At 38.7% G+C, this 22,237-nt stretch overlaps 1 protein-coding gene across 3 annotated transcripts in view; it reads right to left on the bottom strand.

The window, feature by feature from the left end:
• The window catches only part of LOC5567302 (phospholipase B1, membrane-associated), a 96,996-nt gene that overhangs the window by 6,379 nt on the left and 68,380 nt on the right, over window positions 1–22,237 (bottom strand). For all 3 annotated transcript variants that reach the window (XM_021851154.1, XM_021851153.1, XM_001651691.2), the window contains exons 3-4: window positions 19,311–19,489; window positions 9,081–9,641 (exon numbers count right to left, since the gene is read on the bottom strand). In XM_021851154.1, coding sequence (XP_021706846.1) covers window positions 9,081–9,641; window positions 19,311–19,489 — 740 coding nt within the window. The remainder of the gene's footprint in view (window positions 1–9,080; window positions 9,642–19,310; window positions 19,490–22,237) is intronic.

Here is a 22,237-nt window from a genome sequence, read left to right as displayed (position 1 = left end):
TGGGCCTCGAAAAGCAGCCTCCACTTCTGCCATTCTTTCATCTTTCGCCTTAGAGTCCATCTGCATTCGGCGGATAGCTGCTTTCAGGGTCTCAATTTCTGCGTCCTTGCTCGCATTGGCTACCCCAGAATAGGTTCCGGTACTGGCACTGGCGTTTTGGCGGGCTTCATAATCTTTTCTTGCCTGGGGATAGGAGATGTTGTTGTCAACCCTTATTCGCTGAATATCAATCTCCTTCAAATAGATGGCACACTTCCGGCTAGAAACGGCGTGGTCATCGGATTTGCAGTTAATACAAAAGGTCGAATCTGTACAGACAAACCTGCTTATATCCTGATTTTCACCAGAGGAACCAGCTATGGCAGTTACATCGGCTTCAGTCTCTTTTGCGGTGGGGTTTCTGCTCTGATTTTCTGGGTGCACTCTGCTGCAACTACCGCAAATACGTTGCGGTGCAGTGCATCGCTTGCCGGTATGACCGAAGGTCCAGCAACGGAAGCACATCAGCGATGGATAGTAATTCCTGGTCTTACACCGTATCCAGCCGAAGTCAACATGCTCCGGAATAACCGTACCACTAATCGTTAACAGAGTTGGGAAAAGTTCTGAGATTCACACTACAGTAGGCAAGCGTAGCGAATCACAGTCACCGGAGCCCAGTGTCGTAAAAATTCAGCCGAATGATACCCGATCAGTGCGAAAACGAACAAAAACAAACTCCGCTAGCAAGAAGCCAATCTGACTTCGAGTGCGATTGCGACGAGGAAGAGAGTGGCTGCAACACACGCACACATTCAGTTTCACCCACTGTTGGTGTCATTTCAAAATTCAGTTTCACCTAGAGGCACTGAAATTGAAAATTGAATATAAAAAATTACAAATGAATTTTATATTACTGGTGTAAGAAAACGGCAATGTGATGCCTCCAGTTGATGAATCATGATTGTCTTTTAATAAAAAAATACAACTTTTGCAATTTGCGGATGTTTTGTGGGGTATTCTGACGGAAATGATTTTTTTCACTAGTGAAATTGAATTTGAATGTCAGTAGTGGATGAGAATTAGTGTAGCAAAAGTAATTGAAAAACTGAATGCACGTTCTACCAGATTCGTGCATGTATTGTCAAACAAACATTCACACAAATAAGAATTCAACGATGACGGAGCCTACTGAGGATCGGCGTTGTTGACTGTATATTGAAATATGCAGACACTGCCGGAGCCAGTGAAACTCACGCGTATCGCTGCTGTAGGCAAATGGGTTGAAAATAGCAAAACACCCGTTGCTAAGGGCAACCCAAAACTACTGTAGAAAAATGTTCTATTTCCCGTTGCATTTCCCGCATTTGCAGCCATCAATGATTTAGAAAATTCATGTAGCCAACATAGGCTACTTGATGAGATTCACAATTTTGAACTACTGTATTAGGAGAGCCACGTGATTTTCGCAAAAACTCAAGCCTACTACTATTACCATTCCCAGCACTGATCGTTAATATCATTTTCGGCGTGTTCACGAACGATCCATCCGGTAGTCGGCGTCGGATTCGGCGAAGGTCCTTAACCCCTTGAGTGGCGAGTTGGATCTTCAGGTAATCATCGTCAAGACCCACTACGTCTGGATTGGAAACCACACACTGCCTCTGATTTAGTTGTGGGTGCTCAGTGATGGAAACAGGTGTTCCATCGCAAAGTTTTTCCATGCGGAGCAACTTGTTGAACTGAGCCACACTTCGTACCTTAAGAACGTACGAAACGCCACGGTTCTCCTTGAAGGCACCCTCGATCCGAGCTCCAATATGCTTTTCAACCGAGATGCGCAGCAGGAACGGATCCTGAGGCGTCGATCCAGATGTGGCTTGCATTTTTAAATACTGCAGAGAACCTGCAGTTCCATCCCGGTCCATATACGATGGGAGTGTTGGTCCCATGTACTCACCTTGTCTCCAGTTCATACCAGTTTTTTGTCCACCGCCTGGGCCCCCGGGTCCCCTGGGCGGAAGAGCTGACCGCTTGCCAGCTCCATGCTAGCAGAGCAGCGATTTTACCACTACACTTAATCTGTTTATCGGCGCGGTTTTGTCGTCTCTGTGAAACCCACGACAAGTTCACTAACAGACAATCGATGACTACGCACTATTTTTTCGGTTATTGCACTTTCCCCCTTTCGCAAAATCACAAGGTCACTACGTGGTCCGTCTCCGAAATTGGAGACCACAGGGTCCACCTCGGCACTACTCACACGGCAGTTTCCTTTCTCTCTTTCCAAGCACAAGAATTTGAATCTGTTGATCACCACGTGTTTCTCACTCAAACAAACCACACTGTGGGCCCCTCTGTGAAGCCCGAAAAATCTTCCGAGAGAGGACTCGAACTAACAATCCGGCTCCGTATCAGCCCCGATGGGAAGCACTAGTCAGCCGAGGGACTGCTTTGGCTCGAGAGAGTACAAAATACGACACTGCTATCACGGAGCTATCGATCAAACACGTGTGCACGCGACGGCTGTATGCTGTCAACTGTGAAATTAGTACCTATTTTTTGTGATGGCAATGGAAATATTTTACGTACAAGAACATGCGATATTCTTTAATATAAAGCTATGAAATATGACTGTAATAGATCAATATGACAAAATAAATTATAGTTACATGTAAAGAAACTTAAAAGTAGATGGAGTACCGTGTACCTTTTAATTCCGCTCCTAAATGCTTATCTTTGACAGATACGCGTATTTCGACTACCACTTGCAGTCTTCTTCAGTGTCAGTTACTCGTATCAGCGGAATTAAAAGGTACACGGTACTCCATCTACTTTTAAGTTTCTCTATTTGAGATTCTGCTCAGAGGATTCGAACATTCATTAAAGAGTTATAGTTACATGGCTGCATCTACATTTTGAATACGTTTTACCGCACTAATTTCATTAATTTAGTTCAAAATGCCAGCGATTTGTAGTTAGCCTCCATTTAGCCTCCAAAACAATTTTTGCTGTTGTAGGGTTCTTGGAGGCTAACTACAAAATGTTGGAGGCTAAGGTTTTGGAGCATTTTGGGGACAAACTAATAACGCCAATCGAAAGATCAGACAATTTACAATCGAATCAAGTGTAAAAACTGAGTTTTGGTTAAAAATTGCGGTTATAGATTATAGATTTCTTAGGATTTTTCTTAATTTATTTGAAACAAAAAAGACTGAAACTTCAGATTATTCGTTTTTATTTTATTTTAATCTTTTCATTCCTAAATCATATTATTTTAAATCTTGTGATGATTGGAAAACCCATTCTGTGACTGTGCCCTATTTATTACATTTGGTTTTTTTTTATTCTTTAAAATTTGATGGATAATGTGTTTTGATGGACGGCTCCATCCACTTTTCAAGTGGGGCAAAAGGGTAGAGGGAATTGTAGATTTGGAGTCATAACCTAATTAAAATTAATAAGGTCGTGTAAGGGTAAGAAGCTACATGCCACTTATACTTCAATTTAACGTGGAGACTATTTCTAGGTCGCATTTTCCGAAACTTAACAATAATAAGCGCTCTAATGCGGCGCATCATGTGACCAACTATAAGCTCAGTAGCAGGACTGGTAGCGACTGAGTGCCTCGAGGAACTTTAGAAATATAATGCTTGAAAAAAATGAGACCAATAAGAGGCCGGAAAGAAACAAAACAAGAGGCTATAAAGAGACAAAACGGAAACCAAAGAGAGACCATGAAGGAACCAATAAAACAAAAATAATCCGAACAGTAATCAGGAGATTTGAGTTTTTTTTTTTGGAAAAAATTCCAGAAAATCCGGCCGGAATATTTTTTATTTCTTGGGAATTGTGTAAGGTACCGTGGATTCAGAAACCCAGGTTACGGCGCGCTGGGAACTGCCGCGCAATTCCGCTTATGAGGCGCCTAATACTATTCTTATAGAAAAGAATTTCTGTAAAAAACAAACACGTGATATTATATTACATCGAATTATTTTATTTTTGTTTACTTACCAGAGCCTCTTAGGGACGACGAGCGTACCTCCCGCAGGGAGGCCCTCGTCAACGCTATGAACCTTTGCAGTTAGATTTCCCAAAAACTTGAGCAAATATCAACGGATTTTCGATTTCTTAGCATCAATCGCTTCGTCTGCATCCCAGCTAACTTTCCGTGTGCAGGAATTATCAATTCACTCTGCAAAAATCTTAGCCTCCAACTTTTAGTGGGACCCATGCTTGAAAATCCAATAAAATTATAAAAATCCGTAGATTTCCTAAAACGTTGAGTAAATATCAACGGATTTTCGATTTTTTAGCATCAATCGCTTCGTCTGGATCCCAGCTAACTTTCCGTGTGTTGGAATTATCAATTCACTCTGCCAAAACCTTAGCCTCCAACTTTTAGTGGGACCCATGCTTGAAAATCCAATAAAATTATAAAAATCCGTAGATTTCCCGAAAAGATGAGTAAATATCAATGGATTTTTGATTTCTTAGTCTTATTCGCTTCGTCTGGATCCCAGCTAACTTTCCATGTGCTGGATTAATCAATTCACTCTGTTAAAACCTTAGCCTCCAAATTTTTCATGATTTCTGTAGTTAGCCTCCAAACTTGCACACAAATTTTATTTTATATTTATTTATTTATTTATTCACCGTCTTTGACTACACGCAACACAGACAGTTGGTAGCAGAATTTTGTTTTTCGTCATATAGCCGCAATTTTCAACCAAAACTCAAAGTTTTTACACTTATTTCGATTGTAAATTTCTGATCTTTCGATTGGCATTATTAGTTTGTCCCCAAAATGCTCCAAAACCTTAGCCTTCAACATTTTGTAGTTAGCCTCCAAGAACCCTACAACAGCAAAAATTGTTTTGGAGGCTAAATGGAGGCTAACTACAAATCGCTCAAAATGCCACCGTTTCAGAGTGCTTATGGAAGTCCAAGTAATCGAGCTTTAATTCGCGTGGCTTCAAAAAAAAGGGGTTTGCCGGAATGGGGACCCAGATAGCCGTAGCGGTAAACGCGCAGCTATTCAGCAAGACCAAGCTGAGGGTCGTGGGTTCGAATCCCACCGGTTGAGGATTTTTTCGGGTTGGAAATTTTCTCGACTTCCCAGGGCATAGAGTATCTTCGTACCTGCCACACGATATACGCATGCAAAAATAGTCATTGGCATACACAGCTAAAAAAATGTTGTAAATTTAAGTTTATTTTCATGCACATATTTGGAGCATCAAAATAAACATAAATTTCAACGACCAATCCATTATTTTTCAATCGATTTCACTTTAAATTTACACGATCATGTGATATTCAACCATTATTAGCTGTAAATTAAATGTATATGCATTTAAATTTACATGATGCTGTAACTACACACGAATTTGATTTAATTTTACAAAAGACTTCAGTTTACATCACATTGAAAATTAAATATTTTTTTCTGTGTAGTAAGCTCTCAGTTAATAACTGTGGAAGTGCTCACAAGAATACTAAGTTGAGTAACAGGCTCTGTCCCAGTGGGGACGTAACGCCAGAAAGAAGAAGAAGAAGCCGGAATTTCCCGAGACAAAAATCCGAGATTTCCGGATTCCGGGATATTTATTCTATTATTCTTTTGCAAATCAAACATATTGAAGACAATTGTTAAAGTGTGCCAATTTTTGTTCTCGACACCGGTTTGGGTGGTCTTCCAAATCCTAGACAAGATTTACGCATTCTTGCAGAATTGCAAAGATCTTTACCTCCTGTGAAATGCATAATGGAGAGATAGATATTGCTCGTGAAAAAAATAATGGCCATATGACTAGAAATGTGTTTGAACAATTTCGTACAGGGTACTGTTTAATGAATGCTCATTGGTCCCAAAGCCACAGCTAGGACGACAAAAATGTTTGCGCATAAATCGTCAGTTTTAAACATATGATGAAAAATTCAGTTTTTATGGATAACTTTTTATGCGTTAGTTTCTCGCAAAAACTTTGTTCCGAGCACTTTTGGAGCTTTTGATTGCGCCGATGAAACTACTGTTCTATATCTATCTGTTCTATGGTTGCAGAGTTATCAAAGATTATCTTCGAAAAAAAATGTTTTGACGTCATTGGAGAGATTATCTTTTTTCTGTTCACGGTAAAAAACTGTGAGTACATTTTTTTGTTTCAAGAGATTAATTGGCAACCTCCTTTGGCAAATTTCTTCACATTAACAACATCTAACTACCCGTGATGTATGTAAGAGGGCTTAAAGGTACCGTAAAACGGGGTAACTTTGATAATGCGGGTAACTTTGATAGTGCGTAACCCACCACATACTAAACGCAATATCATAATTTCTGTTAATCAGTTAAGCAAAACGAATGCAAAACTAAAGAACATTAGTATGACACTTCATGTTAGAGCGGTTTTCATTTTAATCAAGAATATTTTTGGCTTTTTATATGAATTTAAAAAATTTACACAATTTTAGCATTTTCGAAACGCTTACAAACAATCTATTCTACGATCACTATTTGATGTAGTTTTGAATAGTTGGCCACTTATCTTTGACAGCCTAGTTATCATAGAACTTGAATACGGTCTCAAATCTCTTAGCGAAAAGCATTTTCACAAACTGGGAACATTTTTGTAATCTAAGTCAGAAATTTCTATATAACGATAAACGCCTAGAGGTATGCAATGCCCTACAAATGTTCGTTATTCATTCAATTTTGTTCGAATCATACTCCATTATCAAAGTTACCCCAAAACAGAAAACCAACTTTCGATTATATGAAAAATTATATATCCATTCAAAATAAATCTTTTGTCAATTTATCGACTGTAATCGAAAGCTAGGATGCCAGTACTTGTTTTAAAAATATAAATTGTAAATCTTTGAAACAACATGTAAAAATATTCAAGTTTTCTTCAAAAAAAACTATCAAAGTTACCCCGTTTTACGGTATTTTACGGTGAGGGCTAGTTGGTTTCCATCTTCCGCAGTACCGACGAAGGCATTTCCTCCATTGTCCCGACCTTCATTGCCTGTGCTCTCAGTGCCATTCAGATGTTCGTCGAAGTGCTGCTTCCAGCTTCCGATCACCTCACGAACGTCCTTCACAATGCTCCCATCCTTATCCCTTCACATCTCGACTCGCGGCACGAAGCCGTTGCGGGAAGCGTTGAGCTTCTGATAGAACTTGCGTGTTTCTTGAGACCGGTACAGCTGTTCCATCTCCTCACACTCCGTCTCCTCCAGGCGGTGTTTTTTCCCCGAAAGAGGCGGGTCTGCTAATGCCGTTTCCGTCTATAACGCTCCACGTTCTGCCGGGTCTATTGCTGCAGCATGATCGCCGGCGCTGTGATCTTCTCCTCCAGAATCTGCCTACATTCCTCGTCGAACCAATCGTTCCGTCGACTCCGTCCCACGTACCCGACGTTGTTCTCAGCTGCATTGTTGATGGCTGCCTTTACTGTTTTCCAGCAGTCCTCAAGAGGGGCTCTATACAGCTCACCCTCTTCCGGTAATGCAGCCTCGAGGTGCTGCGCGTATGCTGCCGCGACATCCGGTTGGTTCTTCATGTTACATGTTCATGCTTACATGAATGACCGCATGAAGATCACGATTTTTTAGAGAGTGAACCGATTACCTCCTGTACGTCTGCAAGATGGTCCATTCCCAAGCCTGAATTGGATTTTAATTATCCGACGGATGTAAAATCAGAATCGCTAGTTGTTGAAGTCTTTCAAAAATTTAAAGTAATTTAACGAATGATGTGATCCCTTCTGTTAATAAAAAATAAACTTTCAAAAAGACAAACTATGCTCTAAGATACACCGTTTTGAATGTTGAACCTTACCGTGCTACCCCAAGTTGTCACATTAATGTATGTCTGCATTGAGGTTTCATTGTTAACTAGACTAATTAAAAAGCAAAGCCAGAAAAGAAACACTCATATAAACAGCAACAAAAAAAATACATATCGGCCTACGTAATATTTGGCTGTGCATCAATAATCGGACGTAGGTGAATTCGATCACATCCATTTTACAACAATATTATGCTGTAAACGTAATCGGATTCGATCGAAGAAAATACCAAAGAATTCATTTCAAGTAGCAACACAAAACTTGTAGCAAATTGAACTTGTATAGCGATAGCCAAGAGGTATTGTGCGTAACTATCTCTCTCGCAAGACCAGAGTTCGAATTCCGTTCAAACTTTTACATTTTTTGTTAACTTCTCAAGCCGGTTCTTTCAACTGCTAGACGTCACCATGCAATGGGCAATACGGCCACAGATTTTTTTTAAGGGAACATATGCTGTGTTATACTACATGCACTCAAATAGTAAAAGTAATTAAGTACAAAATTATATCGGTACCAAAATGCCTCATAGCGCTTGAGCCTGAAAATAACGTTAAATTCGGAAAAATTTCTTTAGGATAAGAGGTCGTTCATAAACCACGTGGCCATTTAGGAGAGGTGCGTTGGTCTGGCCAATGACCACGGTCCATATAGAATTGAATTTATTTCATGGTCAAAAGACTACGAGAGAGAGGGGTGTCTGGAATTCCAAAAAAATGACCTCGTGATTATTGGATGACCCTTTAATTAATAGAATAAGACTGTGAATTTGTTTTCTCTTTATGTTGGTGCCGAAGCCGCAAATTACTCATTCAAAACCAACTATCGTTCAATGTTTTGATGGTTTATCCTATAACAGTGCACTATAGTGAATGAAGCATCGTGAAAGTACTTCCATAGGATCAAAAGAGATAAAACCTTACCTAATGCAGATTTACTAGACACGCACCACTACCACCTGAAGATGAAACATTTTAAACATTTCTGGTTCAATTCACAACTGTCAATAAAGCATCACAGCCATTATAATTTATCCTTAAGCCATTTTAGATACATTTAGCTCGTTTGACTGGCAAACAAATGATAAAAGCCAAAAGTTAGTGGGCAACCAAAACCATGTGGAAGTGATTTGTTTTCAGCCGGACAATATTGATATAAAGCCAATATTTGGCGGCTCATTGACATGGAAACCATTTTCCGTCACCATTCTCAGCCAGACGAACAAACAGAATAAATGCCAACACTTACCGATAAGTGCGTTGACCACGGCTGGTAGACCACGGCAAATCCATCTAGGCGACGAAACTCGTCCATCTGTGAAACTTCTTTTTCCACCTTAACCATTCCCTCCTGAATGATCTTCCATCGTTGTCTTGTTTCGTCAGTCTGATTGTAGGCAGTCCCGACCCAGCAGGAACATTCACCGTGATGAAGAGTGTGACACACTCCCGGCTTCGATTCGAGTGATACTACCGTTTCTACAGATGGCACTGAAACGATATTCACGAACGTTCTCGGCATATTGTCTCGTAGATAGCGAAGTGCCCTGATCATCCTCAATCGATGCTTCTGCGGAAGATCATCTGGACGTTCCATAGCACACACAAACGAGCATATGTCATTCCCCCCGATGGTAATTGTGATCATCTTCCAGTCCCGCTTGAAGTTCACCCTAGGATCGGAACGAATTCTTTTGACCAACGAACGTGCCATGAATGGTATGTCGTACGAAACTGCGCCTATTTCAGCCATGTTGAACTGCGTTTCGCGGTGGAATGGATAGGCATCGCCCAGGGAATAACCGACGAGCTGTAAAACGAAGAAAAGATGCAACGTGAGATGACTAAGGTTTCAAAGTTCGTCGTCATTTGGCACCCTTCTCGAGATGGTGACATTTCTGTCGGTAACCTTTTCCGGTTGACGTCATAAAAGTGTGAAGACGTAACATAAAGTCGGTGTTTATTAGCGGTTCATCGTTTTGCGATGTGTTTCTTTCTGTTTGCTTTGGAATGGCACATGGTGTAAAAGTAAACATTATTTAATCATAATTGCGTGCAATACACACGATGAATAACAAATCAGTATTCGATTTAGTGATAGCTTTTCAATAGTGGGCTTTGGACTAAAAATGGTATCGAAGCATAAACGCCATTTTTTTTGGTGCTGTGAGATTGAGTACTGTAATCAGAGGAAACATTGATCATTTTTTTGAATAATTCTTATATATGTCTTTCGAAAATGCAAATGATGCAAGTTAGATATTATCAAAACAAGTACTGGCATTCATCGATAGTGATTGTATTTTGCTTTCTTAATGTTTCGGTACGTTTAAAAAATGTTATAGACGATATTTTGATTGACCCAATTTGGGGTAACATTGATCACCCATGTAAACATTGTTCGGTGATATTGAAAATGTCACTACTAACCTAACGCCTGAAGGTAGACAATTCCCAAAGGAAATTTCGGATTTATTAAAGTACCGTAATCCGGGATAATATTGATCAGTTTTTTCAATAATTCTTAAAAATTTCATTCGAAAATGCAAATTTGCAAGTTTTATATTTTTAGAACAAGTACTGGCACCCATCAATTCTGACTGTACACTGTGTCCAAATGTTAAAAGCACGTTTTTAATTATGTTTAACGTGAAGGTGATTATAAATCGAAGCCAAACCTCAAACTTTCAACAGCACAAATCTGAAGAACCGAACAACCATTTAGGCAGAAAACTTAATCGATTGTTCACCACCAGCAAGTGACCAATCTATTTAGTTTTCAGCTAAAAAGGATGCTCAATTCTCCAGATTTGTGCTCTTTGAAGCTTGGCTTCGATTTATCTACTTATCTTTCTTATTTTTGATTCAGCTGATTTTGGGTAACAATGATCACCCTTATAAACATTGTTTGATTATAATGAAAATGCCATTACTTACTAAAAAAAAATGGTCCCTGAAGACGAATATGAATGTCAAACTGTCAAACAAGTTATCTACTTTTTGTGTTTTAAAATTAGAAACAACATGAGCCGCGAAATGCGTCTTAACTCAGGCAAATTCCTGAGTGATTTTCGGATTTTTAATAGGCCTGAGTGAAAGCAAAAATACTGAAACCCTCACCGCTCAGCGAATTCTTAACGGATTCAAATGATTTTTTGTGAATTCATTGGCCCACATTTATAGTTTCTAGAAGTAGCCAAAGGAACTCGGAAATATTCCTGTGGCCGGAGTTATTCCGGTGGGTCACTGGGTCAAGTCGGGTAAAAATGGCTATTTTTGGGACATGCCAAGTAAACTTTATATATTTTCAATGATAATCACTTGGATTTGCATAAATCATTAAGATATGATATCAGTGCGCATCGTACCTTCGTGCTGTGCGTACACGAATTCTCTCTGCTCTTGGAAGTTTTCTTAAAAACTACCTAAAGCAATAAAACAGTACTTTTCAGTGCTACAAAAACAGTACTTTTCAGTGCTAAAATTAAAAACGGTACTTTTCAGTGCTACTAAAACAGTACTTTTCAGTACTATTTTTTTACGATCCTTGTTTGGACCCGTGCCTTCGATTTTTCGTTGGACCCGTTGGCGAAAGCTAGCGGTGGTAATCCTTCTTGGACACCGTCTTGGGAAAGAACCTCTCGAAGGTCACGTCTTCTTTCGTTTATTAACTAAACATGGTATCAACAACTAACAAAAGGAAGGGTGAATCTCTGAATTCACTACTTCCTTCCAAAAAAGTGGGTTTTAAAACTGTCACTACACGTGGCAAGAATGGAAGAAAGGACGCTTCCCCGGAATGCGAACTTTCTTCCAAGGGTGAAATGAATAATTGTATCGAAATGAGCAATCAGTTCGATGCTCTAGACAAATTTTCCGAACACCAAATCGAAGCAGCCTCTAGCCCAGGCTCTTTGATTCAAGTGAGGAAGCAAAGAGTGCCGCCTATCGTGGTCAGTTGTTCCGAATTTGGGGGATTTAGGCAGGAGATCTTGAACTCCATTAGGGGAATCAAGGTTTCCTTCCAAATAGCAAAGAAAGGAGACTGTCGCGTTTTGCCGGAAACTCTTAAAGATCGCGAGCTTCTTCTCAGACATCTTGAAGAGAAGAAGCACAATTTTTTTACTTATGACGACAAAACTGAACGTTTGTTCAAAGTTGTCTTGAAAGGTCTCTCAAGTGACTATAAATCACCTGAAGAGATCAAAAATGGAATAAATGATTTACTTGGATTTTCCCCAGTCCAAGTAATCATTATGAAAAAGAGAACCCAATCTGGCATTGTTCGGAAAGGGCTTTCTCAAGAATTTTATTTAGTTCACTTTAACAAAAAAGAACTAAATAATATTAAAGCTTTAGAAAAAGCAAAACTTTTGTTTGATGTCCGTGTGACATGGGAACATTTCCAGAAACCTGGAGGAAATTACCAGAACCCCACTCAGTGCCGTCGGTGCCAAAAGTGGGGTCATGGTACAAAAAATTGTCGCATGGATGCTAAATGCATGATTTGCGGAGGTTCTTCTCACGCCAAAGACGTCTGTCCAGTGAAGGAAGATACCACCAAATTCATATGCTGTAATTGCGGGGCTAACCATAAGTCCAATTTTTGGAATTGTCCTTCACGCAAAAGGGTCATTGAGGCTCGTGCCAGGCAGATGAAAGATAATATCCGTTACGATAACGGTCGTTTCCGGAATTTGCCTGGTAGAGTATCGAACAATGCTCATTTTTCAGTTAACGATCGCTTGATCATGAATCATACCCATCAGGAAGATCATAATCATGCTCATTCACAAACTAATTTTAATCCGTCGGGTAGCCGTTCGAATCTTTCAATTTCGAAAGTATCTACCCACGGTAAATCCTTTGCCGATATCGTAGCAGGATATTCGAACTCCTCTCCTGTTCGATCCATGGGTACCCATTCTACTTGTTTCAAATCAAATGGAAAAAACCCTACCGCCACAGGTAACTCCGCTTCTTCGTCTATCGGAAGTTCCAATGGGAAATCACATGACATGTCTGCCTCTGATTTTAATTTTCTAACTGAACAATTGAATCTAATGATTGATGCATTGTTCAAAGCCACCACTATGACTGAAGCAGTCCAAGTAGGTGTAAAATTTACAAATCAAATTGTTATTGGATTACGTTTTTCTAATGGATCCAAATAATAATTTAAATATTTTAAATTGGAATGCTCGTAAAGAGGACGAGTTGTTTAATTTTCTTACGGTTAATAACGTGCATATAGCAGTTATTACCGAAACGTATTTAAAACCTGGATCTAAACTCAAAAGAGATCCTAACTTTTTTGTTTATCGTAATGATCGACTTGATGGGGCATGTGGGGGAGTTGCAATCATCATTCATAGGCGTATAAAACATCAACTGTTTTCATCATTTGAAACTAAAGTTTTTGAAACTTTAGGTGTTTCTGTTGAAACACAGTTTGGTAAATATACTTTCATAGCTGCCTATTTGCCTTTTCAATGCTCTGGACAGCAAGTTAATCTGCTCCAAACTGACTTGCGAAAATTGACTCGCAAAAAGTCAATTTTTTTTTGTCATTGGTGACTTTAATGCCAAACATCGGTCATGGAATAATTCTCAAAGTAATTACAACGGCAGAATTTTATTTGATGAGTGCTCTTCAGGATATTTCTCAATTCAATACCCTGATAGCCCACATGTTTTTCCTCTTCTAGAAATCCATCTACGATTGATTTGGTCTTAACCGACTCTAGTCATCTTTGTAGCCAACTGATTACTCATGCTGATTTTGATTCTGATCATGTCCCTGTTACATTTCAAATATCCCAAGAAGCGATTCTCAATCCTATCAGCTCCACTTTCAATTATTTACGAGCCGACTGGAATATATATAAAACGTATGTTGACTCTAATCTTGATGTTAACATTTCTTTAGAAACTAAACTTGATATTGACAATGCTCTTGAAACTTTAACAAATTCCATTGTTGAAGCCCGGAGCATTGCAATTCCAAAATGTAAAATTTGAATCCGTGATTATAGACGATGATCTTAAACTCTTGATCCGTCTTAAAAACGTGAGGAGAAGGCAATTTCAACGCACTCGCGATCCTGCTATGAAAATTATATGGCAGGATTTGCAGAAAGAAATCAAGAAACGTTTTGTTCAATTAAGAAACAAAAATTTTGAAAATAAAATTTCTCAATTGGACCCTGGCTCTAAGCCCTTTTGGAAATTATCTAAAATCTTGAAAAAACCTCAGAAGCCAATACCGGCATTGAAAGAGGAAAACAAATTATTACTAACTAATTGCGAAAAAGCTCAAAAACTTGTTATGCAGTTTGAAAGTGCGCACAATTTTAATTTAGAACTTACTAGTCCAATTGAAAATCAAGTTATTCAGGAGTTCGAAAATATTCTCAATCAAGAGAACGTTTTCGAAAATGCCTGGGAGACTGATTTGGAAGAAGTGAGAACTATTATTAAAAAATTCAAAAACATGAAAGCTCCTGGCGATGATGGAATTTTCTACATCCTCATCAAGAAACTTCCAGAAAGTAGCTTATCATTTTTAGTTGATATATTTAACAAATGTTTTCAATTAGCATATTTTCCTGACAAATGGAAAAATGCTAAGGTTGTTCCAATGTTAAAACCAGTCAAAAATCCTGCAGAAGCTTCTAGCTATCGTCCAATCAGTTTGCTTTCCTCTATCAGTAAACTTTTTGAAAAGGTTATTTTGAACAGAATGATGGCCCACATCAACGAAAATTCAATTTTTGCCAATGAACAGTTCGGATTCCGCCATGGACATTCGACCACTCATCAACTTTTACGTTTAACAAATTTGATCCGTTCCAACAAATTTGAAGGCTATTCTACTGGTCTTGCTCTTCTAGACATAGAAAAAGCATTCGACAGTGTTTGGCATGAAGGTTTGATTGTAAAATTGAAAAACTTTAATTTTCCAACATACATTGTTAGAATAATTCAAAGTTATCTGTCAAATCGTACACTTCAGGTTAATTATCAGAGCTCCAGATCTGAAAGACTTCCTGTAAGGCAGCATTTTGGGACCAATATTATACAATATTTTTACATCTGACTTACCTGAGTTACCTCAGGGATGTCAAAAATCTTTGTTTGCGGATGACACAGGCCTCTCCGCCAAAGGACGAAGCCTGCGTGTCATCTGTAGTCGATTGCAAAAAAGTTTGGATATTTTTTCTTCATACTTGCAAAAATGGAAGATTTCTCCTAATGTTTCCAAAACTCAACTAATAATATTCCCACATAAACCAACAGCTCTTTATTTGAAACCTTCAAGTAGACATGTTGTCACGATGAGAGGGGTTCCAATAAATTGGTCAGACGAAGTTAAGTATCTAGGGCTCATGCTAGATAAGAATTTAACTTTCAAAAATCACATTGAGGGCATTCAAGCCAAATGTAATAAATATGTAAAATGTCTCTATCCCCTTATTAATAGAAAATCAAAACTTTGTCTTAAGAACAAGCTTTTGATATTCAAACAAATTTTCAGGCCAGCCATGTTGTATGCTGTACCAATATGGGCTAGCAGTTGTAATACCAGGAAGAAAGCTCTGCAGAGAATTCCAAATACAATTTTTGAAAATGATTCTGAGGCTTCCTCCCTGGTATAGTACCAATGAGTTACATAGAATATCCAATGTTGAAACATTGGAACAAATGTCAAATACAATCATTAATAATTTCAGGCAAAAATCGTTACAATCTTCTATTGCCACGATTAATGCGTTATATGTTTAGGTTAAGTAAGGTTAAGTATATGAAAAACGTTTTTTTTTTCTCTTATAAGCAGGTGAAATCAACTCACCTGTAAAAAAACTGAACTGCTACGGCAAATGAAATGTAATATGTTGTTAACAAAATGTTAATTAAATCTTAAATTTGTTTAACCAAATTAGGATGATAGTATTGTCTAATAACACAGAACACCTAGATATAAGAAATGAATGTAATGTTTGGAATGATACTAATAAAAAAATTAAAAAAAAAAAATTAAGATATGATATTCAACATTATAAATGAAGAATTTTGCACCGTTTAAAATATACCGGATGTGGCAATTCGATGTAATGCCCTGAAGAACCGGCTATAGATTTGTTAGATACTAAACCGTTTAAATTCTCGAAAAGTAGAAATCAAACATAATTGTGCACTAAAATGCGTTCCCATAAGCTTGGCACAGATGTTCAGTTATAAATTAACCACTTCATCGTAAGTTTGAGGCGTCCCGTGACCCGAAAATGGTCATTCTTAGGATTAATCAAATGCAAAACTCATAGTTATCCAATTTGACCGTTTCGCAAAAGGTTTACACTGATGCAATTTTCTTAAAATTCTGCCGCATTATAGTCGATTCCGGAAATTATCTGTGACATGGAATTTGCCTACCTTCAGGGGCACAAACGCACAGTACTCTTCTCACCCGACCTGACCCAGTGATCCACTGGAATAACTCCGGCCACAGGAATATTTCCGCGTTCCTCAGTGTACTTCTAGAAACTAGATATATGTGGGCCAGTATACTGACAAACAATCACTTGATTCCATTAAGAATTCGCTGAGTGGTAAGGGTTTTACAATTTTTGCTTGCACTGAGGCCTGTACGGGTTAATAGTAATTTAATTATTTTGCTAAAGTGAACATAGTTATAAAAATGTTGACAACGGAACCGTTTTCAGCAATACTATTTTCATCAGAAACAACATTTACGTTGTTTACATAATTGGCAGCACTCATGTAACTTCGGTAGTGTTATCCATAACCATCACTATCCTACACGCCGCCTACAAAGTGCTATCCTAGATTCTCTTCCGTCGTCTATCACCCATAGCAAACGAGTTCGCGGGAAGTTATCAAACAGGATTCATCGACGGCCGCTCGACAACGGACCAGATCTTTTCCGTGCGGCAAATCATCAAGAAATGCCGTGAGTACCAGGTCCCTACGCACCATCTGTTCATCAATTTCAAGACGACATACGACAGTATTGACCGTATAGAGCTATGGAAGATCATGGACGAGAACAGCTTTCCCGGGAAGCTCACAAGATTGATTAGAGCAACGATGGACGGTGTACAAAACTGCGTGAAGATCTCGGGCGAACACTCCAGTTCGTTCGAGTCTCGGTGGGGACTACGACAGGGCGATGGACTCTCGAGCCTGTTGTTCAATATTGCGCTTGAAGGTGTCATACGGAGAGCCGGACCTCACAGTCGAGGCACGATTTTCACGAGATCCGGCCAATTTGGATATTATTGGGAGATAATTCGAAACGGTGGCAGATTTGTTCACCTGCCTTAAATGCGAAGCAACAAGAGTCGGGCTAATGGTGAATGCGTCGAAAACAAAGTACATGCTGGTAGGCGGAACTGAGCGCGACAGGGCTCACCTAGGAAGCAGTGTCACGATAGACGGGGATACCTTCGAGGTGGTGGACGAGTTCGTCTACGTCGGATCCTTGTTGACGGCTGACAACAACGTTAGTCAGGAAATACGAAGGCGCATCATCAGTGGAAGTCGGGTCTACAATGGGCTCCAGATGAAACGGCGGTCAAGAAAGATTCACCCCCGCACCAAATGCATGATGTACAAAAAGCTCATAAGACCGGTAGTCCTCTACTATGCTCTACTGGACTATGCTCGAGGAGGACTTGCAAGCTCTTGGGGTTTTTGAACGCTCAGTGCTAAGGACGATCTTCGACGGCGTGTGGCAGCGAAGGATGAACCACGAGCTCGCTCAACTCTATGGCGAACCTAGTATCGTGAAAATAGCTAAAGCTGGAAGGAAACGCTGGACAGGGCATGTTGCAAGATTGCCGGACAACAACCCTGTAAAGATAGTGTTCGCTACGAATCCGGTCGGAACAAGAAGGCGTGGGGCGCAGCGAGCTAGGTGGATCGACCAGATGCACCAGGAACTGGAGAGAGTGGGTCGCAGTCGAGGATGGAGAGCAGCAGCCATGAACCGAGTGAATTGGCGAAATTTTGTTGGCGAGGTTTTATCAAGCTAAATGATGTAAAACCGAAAAAATAAATAATAATCCATAACCACAGAGATGAGTATTTCGGAAGAGGTAATAAATTTATACATTAACAACACTCAATTTTGCAAAAAACAAAATTTTCATAAGCTCATATATTGAGGAAAGAAAAACACCATTCACGCATTGAAAATGTTTAATAGAAAATTGTTGATTCGCACTACGAGGAGGTTCAGTATTATCATTAGTATCAGAATGAGCAGAATTATTCATCCATTGAAATATGTTATCGAAAATTGTTGATTCAATTTTTTTTCGAGGAGGGTACTGTTCTTGTTTAAATTCCAGATATTTTACTTTGTATGAGAAACATCTCACACGAAATGTTTCAAAATTTTCCGACCAAAAGTTTCCAATTTAGATGCCAGTTTCAATCAAGATTTTCTATAGATGTTTCTAAAATCTTAGAATGACAACCTGCCTGAGACGTCTCTGTAATAGGTTGGTGAGTTCAATTAACAATATGATTTTCATGAGCTGACCGAAAGTTGAATCAGAGTGTCCGGAATATTGGGAAAAAGTGAGGATTTTTCCGGAATAAGAATTATGAAAAAGCCATGAATTTTTATTTATTTAAATTTATTCAAGTTGAGGAAGCGAAATCTACCCATCAGTCGAGCGTAAAGTGTTTGGAAATAGGCCAGGAGAAGTGAATGAACTTGTCATTCATTTTTCTGTAAATGTTCATACAAAATCTACTTTTTCTGTGCTATAAATTCACTCTAGGTGAACCACTTCCCCTGGCCTATGCCTAGGAATGATACAGAAAGCTTCATTTCATATGCTTCTTCTTCTTGGCATTACGTCCCCACTGGGACAGAGCTAGCTTCTCAGCTTAGTGTTCTTATGAGCACTTCCACAGTTAATAACTGAGAGCTTTGCCTTTGCCTAAATTGCCATTTTTGCATTCGTATATCATGTGGCAAGTACGATGATACTCTATGCCCAGGGAAGTCAAGGAGATTTCCATTACGAAAAGATCCTGGGCCGACCGTGAATCGAACCCAGACACCTTCAGTATGGCTTTGCTTTGAAGCCGCGGACTTAAACCTTAAAAATTCGGCTAAGGAAGACCCCTTCCATTTGCATATTTAGAACAAATCGAAAAAAATCAATGTTACCCCGGATTACGATTATGTAAAATAGCTCAACTCATTTGGGATTGGTACCATTTGAGGGTGCAACCGCTACTCTGTGTACAATTTTTGGAATCGTTTTGTGCTGGTGCACTAAATCATTGATGCCGTTGAGTATTTGAAGAGTCCATAACAGCGCGCCATAATAGCACCAATCAATAATGCCTTTCAATATAACTTTCTCATCTATTTCGCACTTAAAAGGTGGTGAACAACATTGAAATGGTAAATAAATATAAATCGAACAGCTTTGCTCACCTGGGGATTGAATTCTTTCAAAATGTTTGGCAGCGTCGTCACGTTGCGCCAGTTCCATTGACCTCCGATGCTCCAAGCAAGGCCACGGTTTTCCATGTACAAATCCATTACGTTAGTAGACGCCGCACCACTGGCTGCTGTTAGTGAATCTCCCATGGCAGCTATAACGTTGACATCACCTGGAAGCAACCGAAGATAAAAAAGGGATAAGTACACATGGTGGTAAGAAATTTTTTGCAATTTGTTAATTGGCTCATACTCAAACACTGAATGTCGGCGCGATAAAGGACACTGTCTGACAAAACTAATCATTTATCCATTACATTCAATCCCAGACAAAGGCTGGTTGGTCAAAAGTAGCATGATTGGCCTCCGGCAGTTGTTACCGTGAGGGACCGAAATCCACACTAAGCCAAATAAAAGCCTCTGATAAACATATTTTGATCGGTCATAGGCAATAAATAAGTTTTTTTTTCTATAACTTTCACAACTTTTTAGACAATCACAACATGAGCCTTATATTAAAGCTTCTAAAATCAGGAATAAAAATCAATTGCGTTGGATTTAAACCGTACACTCTAATAAGGTTGAATCAAAATCCGTACACCTGTGATTTAAAAGTCTGTACAACCAAAAATTCAAAATTTAAATGCTAAATAGACCAATGCACGAATTCACTAATTGACGTTTGAGCGGTGCCGTGTTATTTACGTCACCATGAAAACCAATGAACTTGGCACCGCTCAAACGTCAAATTAGTGAACTCGTGCATGGACCGATGCACGAGTTCATGAATTTGGCGTTTGAGCGGTGCTGAATTCACTGGTTTCCATGGTCACATAAATAACACGGCACCGCTAAAACGTCCTCGTGCATAGGTCCATTGATCCATACGGCATTTTCATTATCTTCCTTTTGTTACTAACGTTACTTTTTCAGAATTCTTCGAAACAATTTGTTTGTTGCGTTTGAAATGAACTAGGAAATGTTTGAACTGTCAGGTTTCATTTAACCCTTTCTTTCCCACTACATACTATGATCGGCTATTTCTTCATAGGGATGGTACACAAATTATGTCACGCCAAATTTTAATTTTTCCGACCCCCTTCCCCCACCCCCTTTTTTCACTCTTTTTGTATGAGTCTTCGAATATTTTGTAAGGCTTGTCACGCTTGGCTCGACACCTACCCTCCCTTGGAGCGTGACGTAATTTGTGCATGACCCCATATAAGGTCACCAATATTTTTTGGACCCCTGCATATTTTGGACCCCCTTGGCCATTTCCCTCCCCCAGAACCATCCAGGCCCCCCCTAGAATTTTGTATGCTGATATATATATAAGTTAAAAAAAAAACAACTATTAGGTTACCGTAATTTCGGGTGAAATTGATCACTTTTCACGGTTTTTCTTGTCTGATTTCTATAAAGTTGACAATGCCAAACAACTGAATGCAGGAAAACAAGTTTGAAGGTAAGCCTCATTGACTCAAGTATCGAAATTTTCCAAAAAATGTAATTTTAGTGCTAAAAAATATGCCCAAAATAAAAAATCGGGCGATCTCATTTCGGGGTGAAATTGATCACTTATCAATGACATTATTGTTAGGTTTCTAAACAACTTTACATAATAAATTTGAGCTCCCTGGATGCGAATATGCTTGCCAAATTCTTAACAATACAATATTTATAGAAATAATGAATGTTTAAATTTCATGAATAACGCAGAAAACGCCTAAATGTATACAATATTCTAAGAAATTTTCTGAAATGTACCAGAAATTCAATAATTTCAACCAAACCAACGAATTGGTACGAGTTTTGGTTATGAAATCTAGTTTGGGGATATATCTTAAGTATCCTCACAAACTTTCAGGTTTATACCATGTCCAAATCCATGTCTAGAACTAGAAGTTTATTGATGTTTGTCAACACTGCACCGTACAAGATTTTGAAATTTTACATAATTTAATAGAAATGAACATTTTTGAACGCAAAAAACTTCACAACGCACAATTTGGACATACTTACGATAAACAACGTTCATTCATTGCAGGTTTCATTGATATTTGTGCTCCATTGGAAAGAAATAAAATCGAGTGACACCGTGATCAATTTCACCTTACTGATCAATTTAACCCGAATTTACGGTACGTAAGAATTTCGTATGTATAATTCGATAAACATCCAACCAGTACAGGTTTTAAAAATGTTTGGATGATAATACATGCATCCTATTGGAGATTATATAACAGAATCGCTCAAAAGTGATCAACTTCACCCTATTTTAAGGTACTATCGTCATCGAGGGTGCGATTTGGCCAAAAATACGTATGTCCTGATTGGTTTTATAAATCATTTTCGTAATTTTACATGCATTGTTTTTCTGAATATGGAAATACTTTCATGGGTACATAATGCATTTGCAAATGCTGAGCAAATATTTGAACACTTGTTATTTAATTATGATTCTTGGTTTACGGCTAACCAACCGAGTGGAAGTTTGGTAGTTGTTAAATATTTGAAATTCGTTTGTTTTTCATTGAATGGGAAACGTTTCAACATTTTCTCATTCCCTTTGAGGGGATAACATTGCGTCAAGTAAACTAAAATTTGCTTGAAATAATAATAAATCAAGAAAATCGTCTTTTGCTAAAGTTTACTACACAGCTAAAATATGTTGTAAATTTCAGTTTATTTTAATGCACATATTTGGAGCATCAAAATAAACTGAAATGTCAACGACAAATCGCTTCTTTTTCAATCGAATGCACTTTGAATTTATACGATCATGGAACATTCAAGCATCTTTAGTAAAAATGCAACGTGATGCTGTAACAATAGATGAATTTGGTTTACTCTTACTATACTCTTCTGTTTACGCTACATTGAAATTTAAATATTTTTATCTGTGTACAGCTTTCCAATAA

The sequence above is a fragment of the Aedes aegypti genome, chromosome 3 (genome assembly GCF_002204515.2).
Source record: "Aedes aegypti strain LVP_AGWG chromosome 3, AaegL5.0 Primary Assembly, whole genome shotgun sequence".
NCBI classification, from domain to species: Eukaryota; Metazoa; Arthropoda; class Insecta; order Diptera; family Culicidae; genus Aedes; species Aedes aegypti.
Note: the sequence above shows the minus strand (reverse complement) of the source record. Positions and strands in the feature narration are given on the sequence as shown.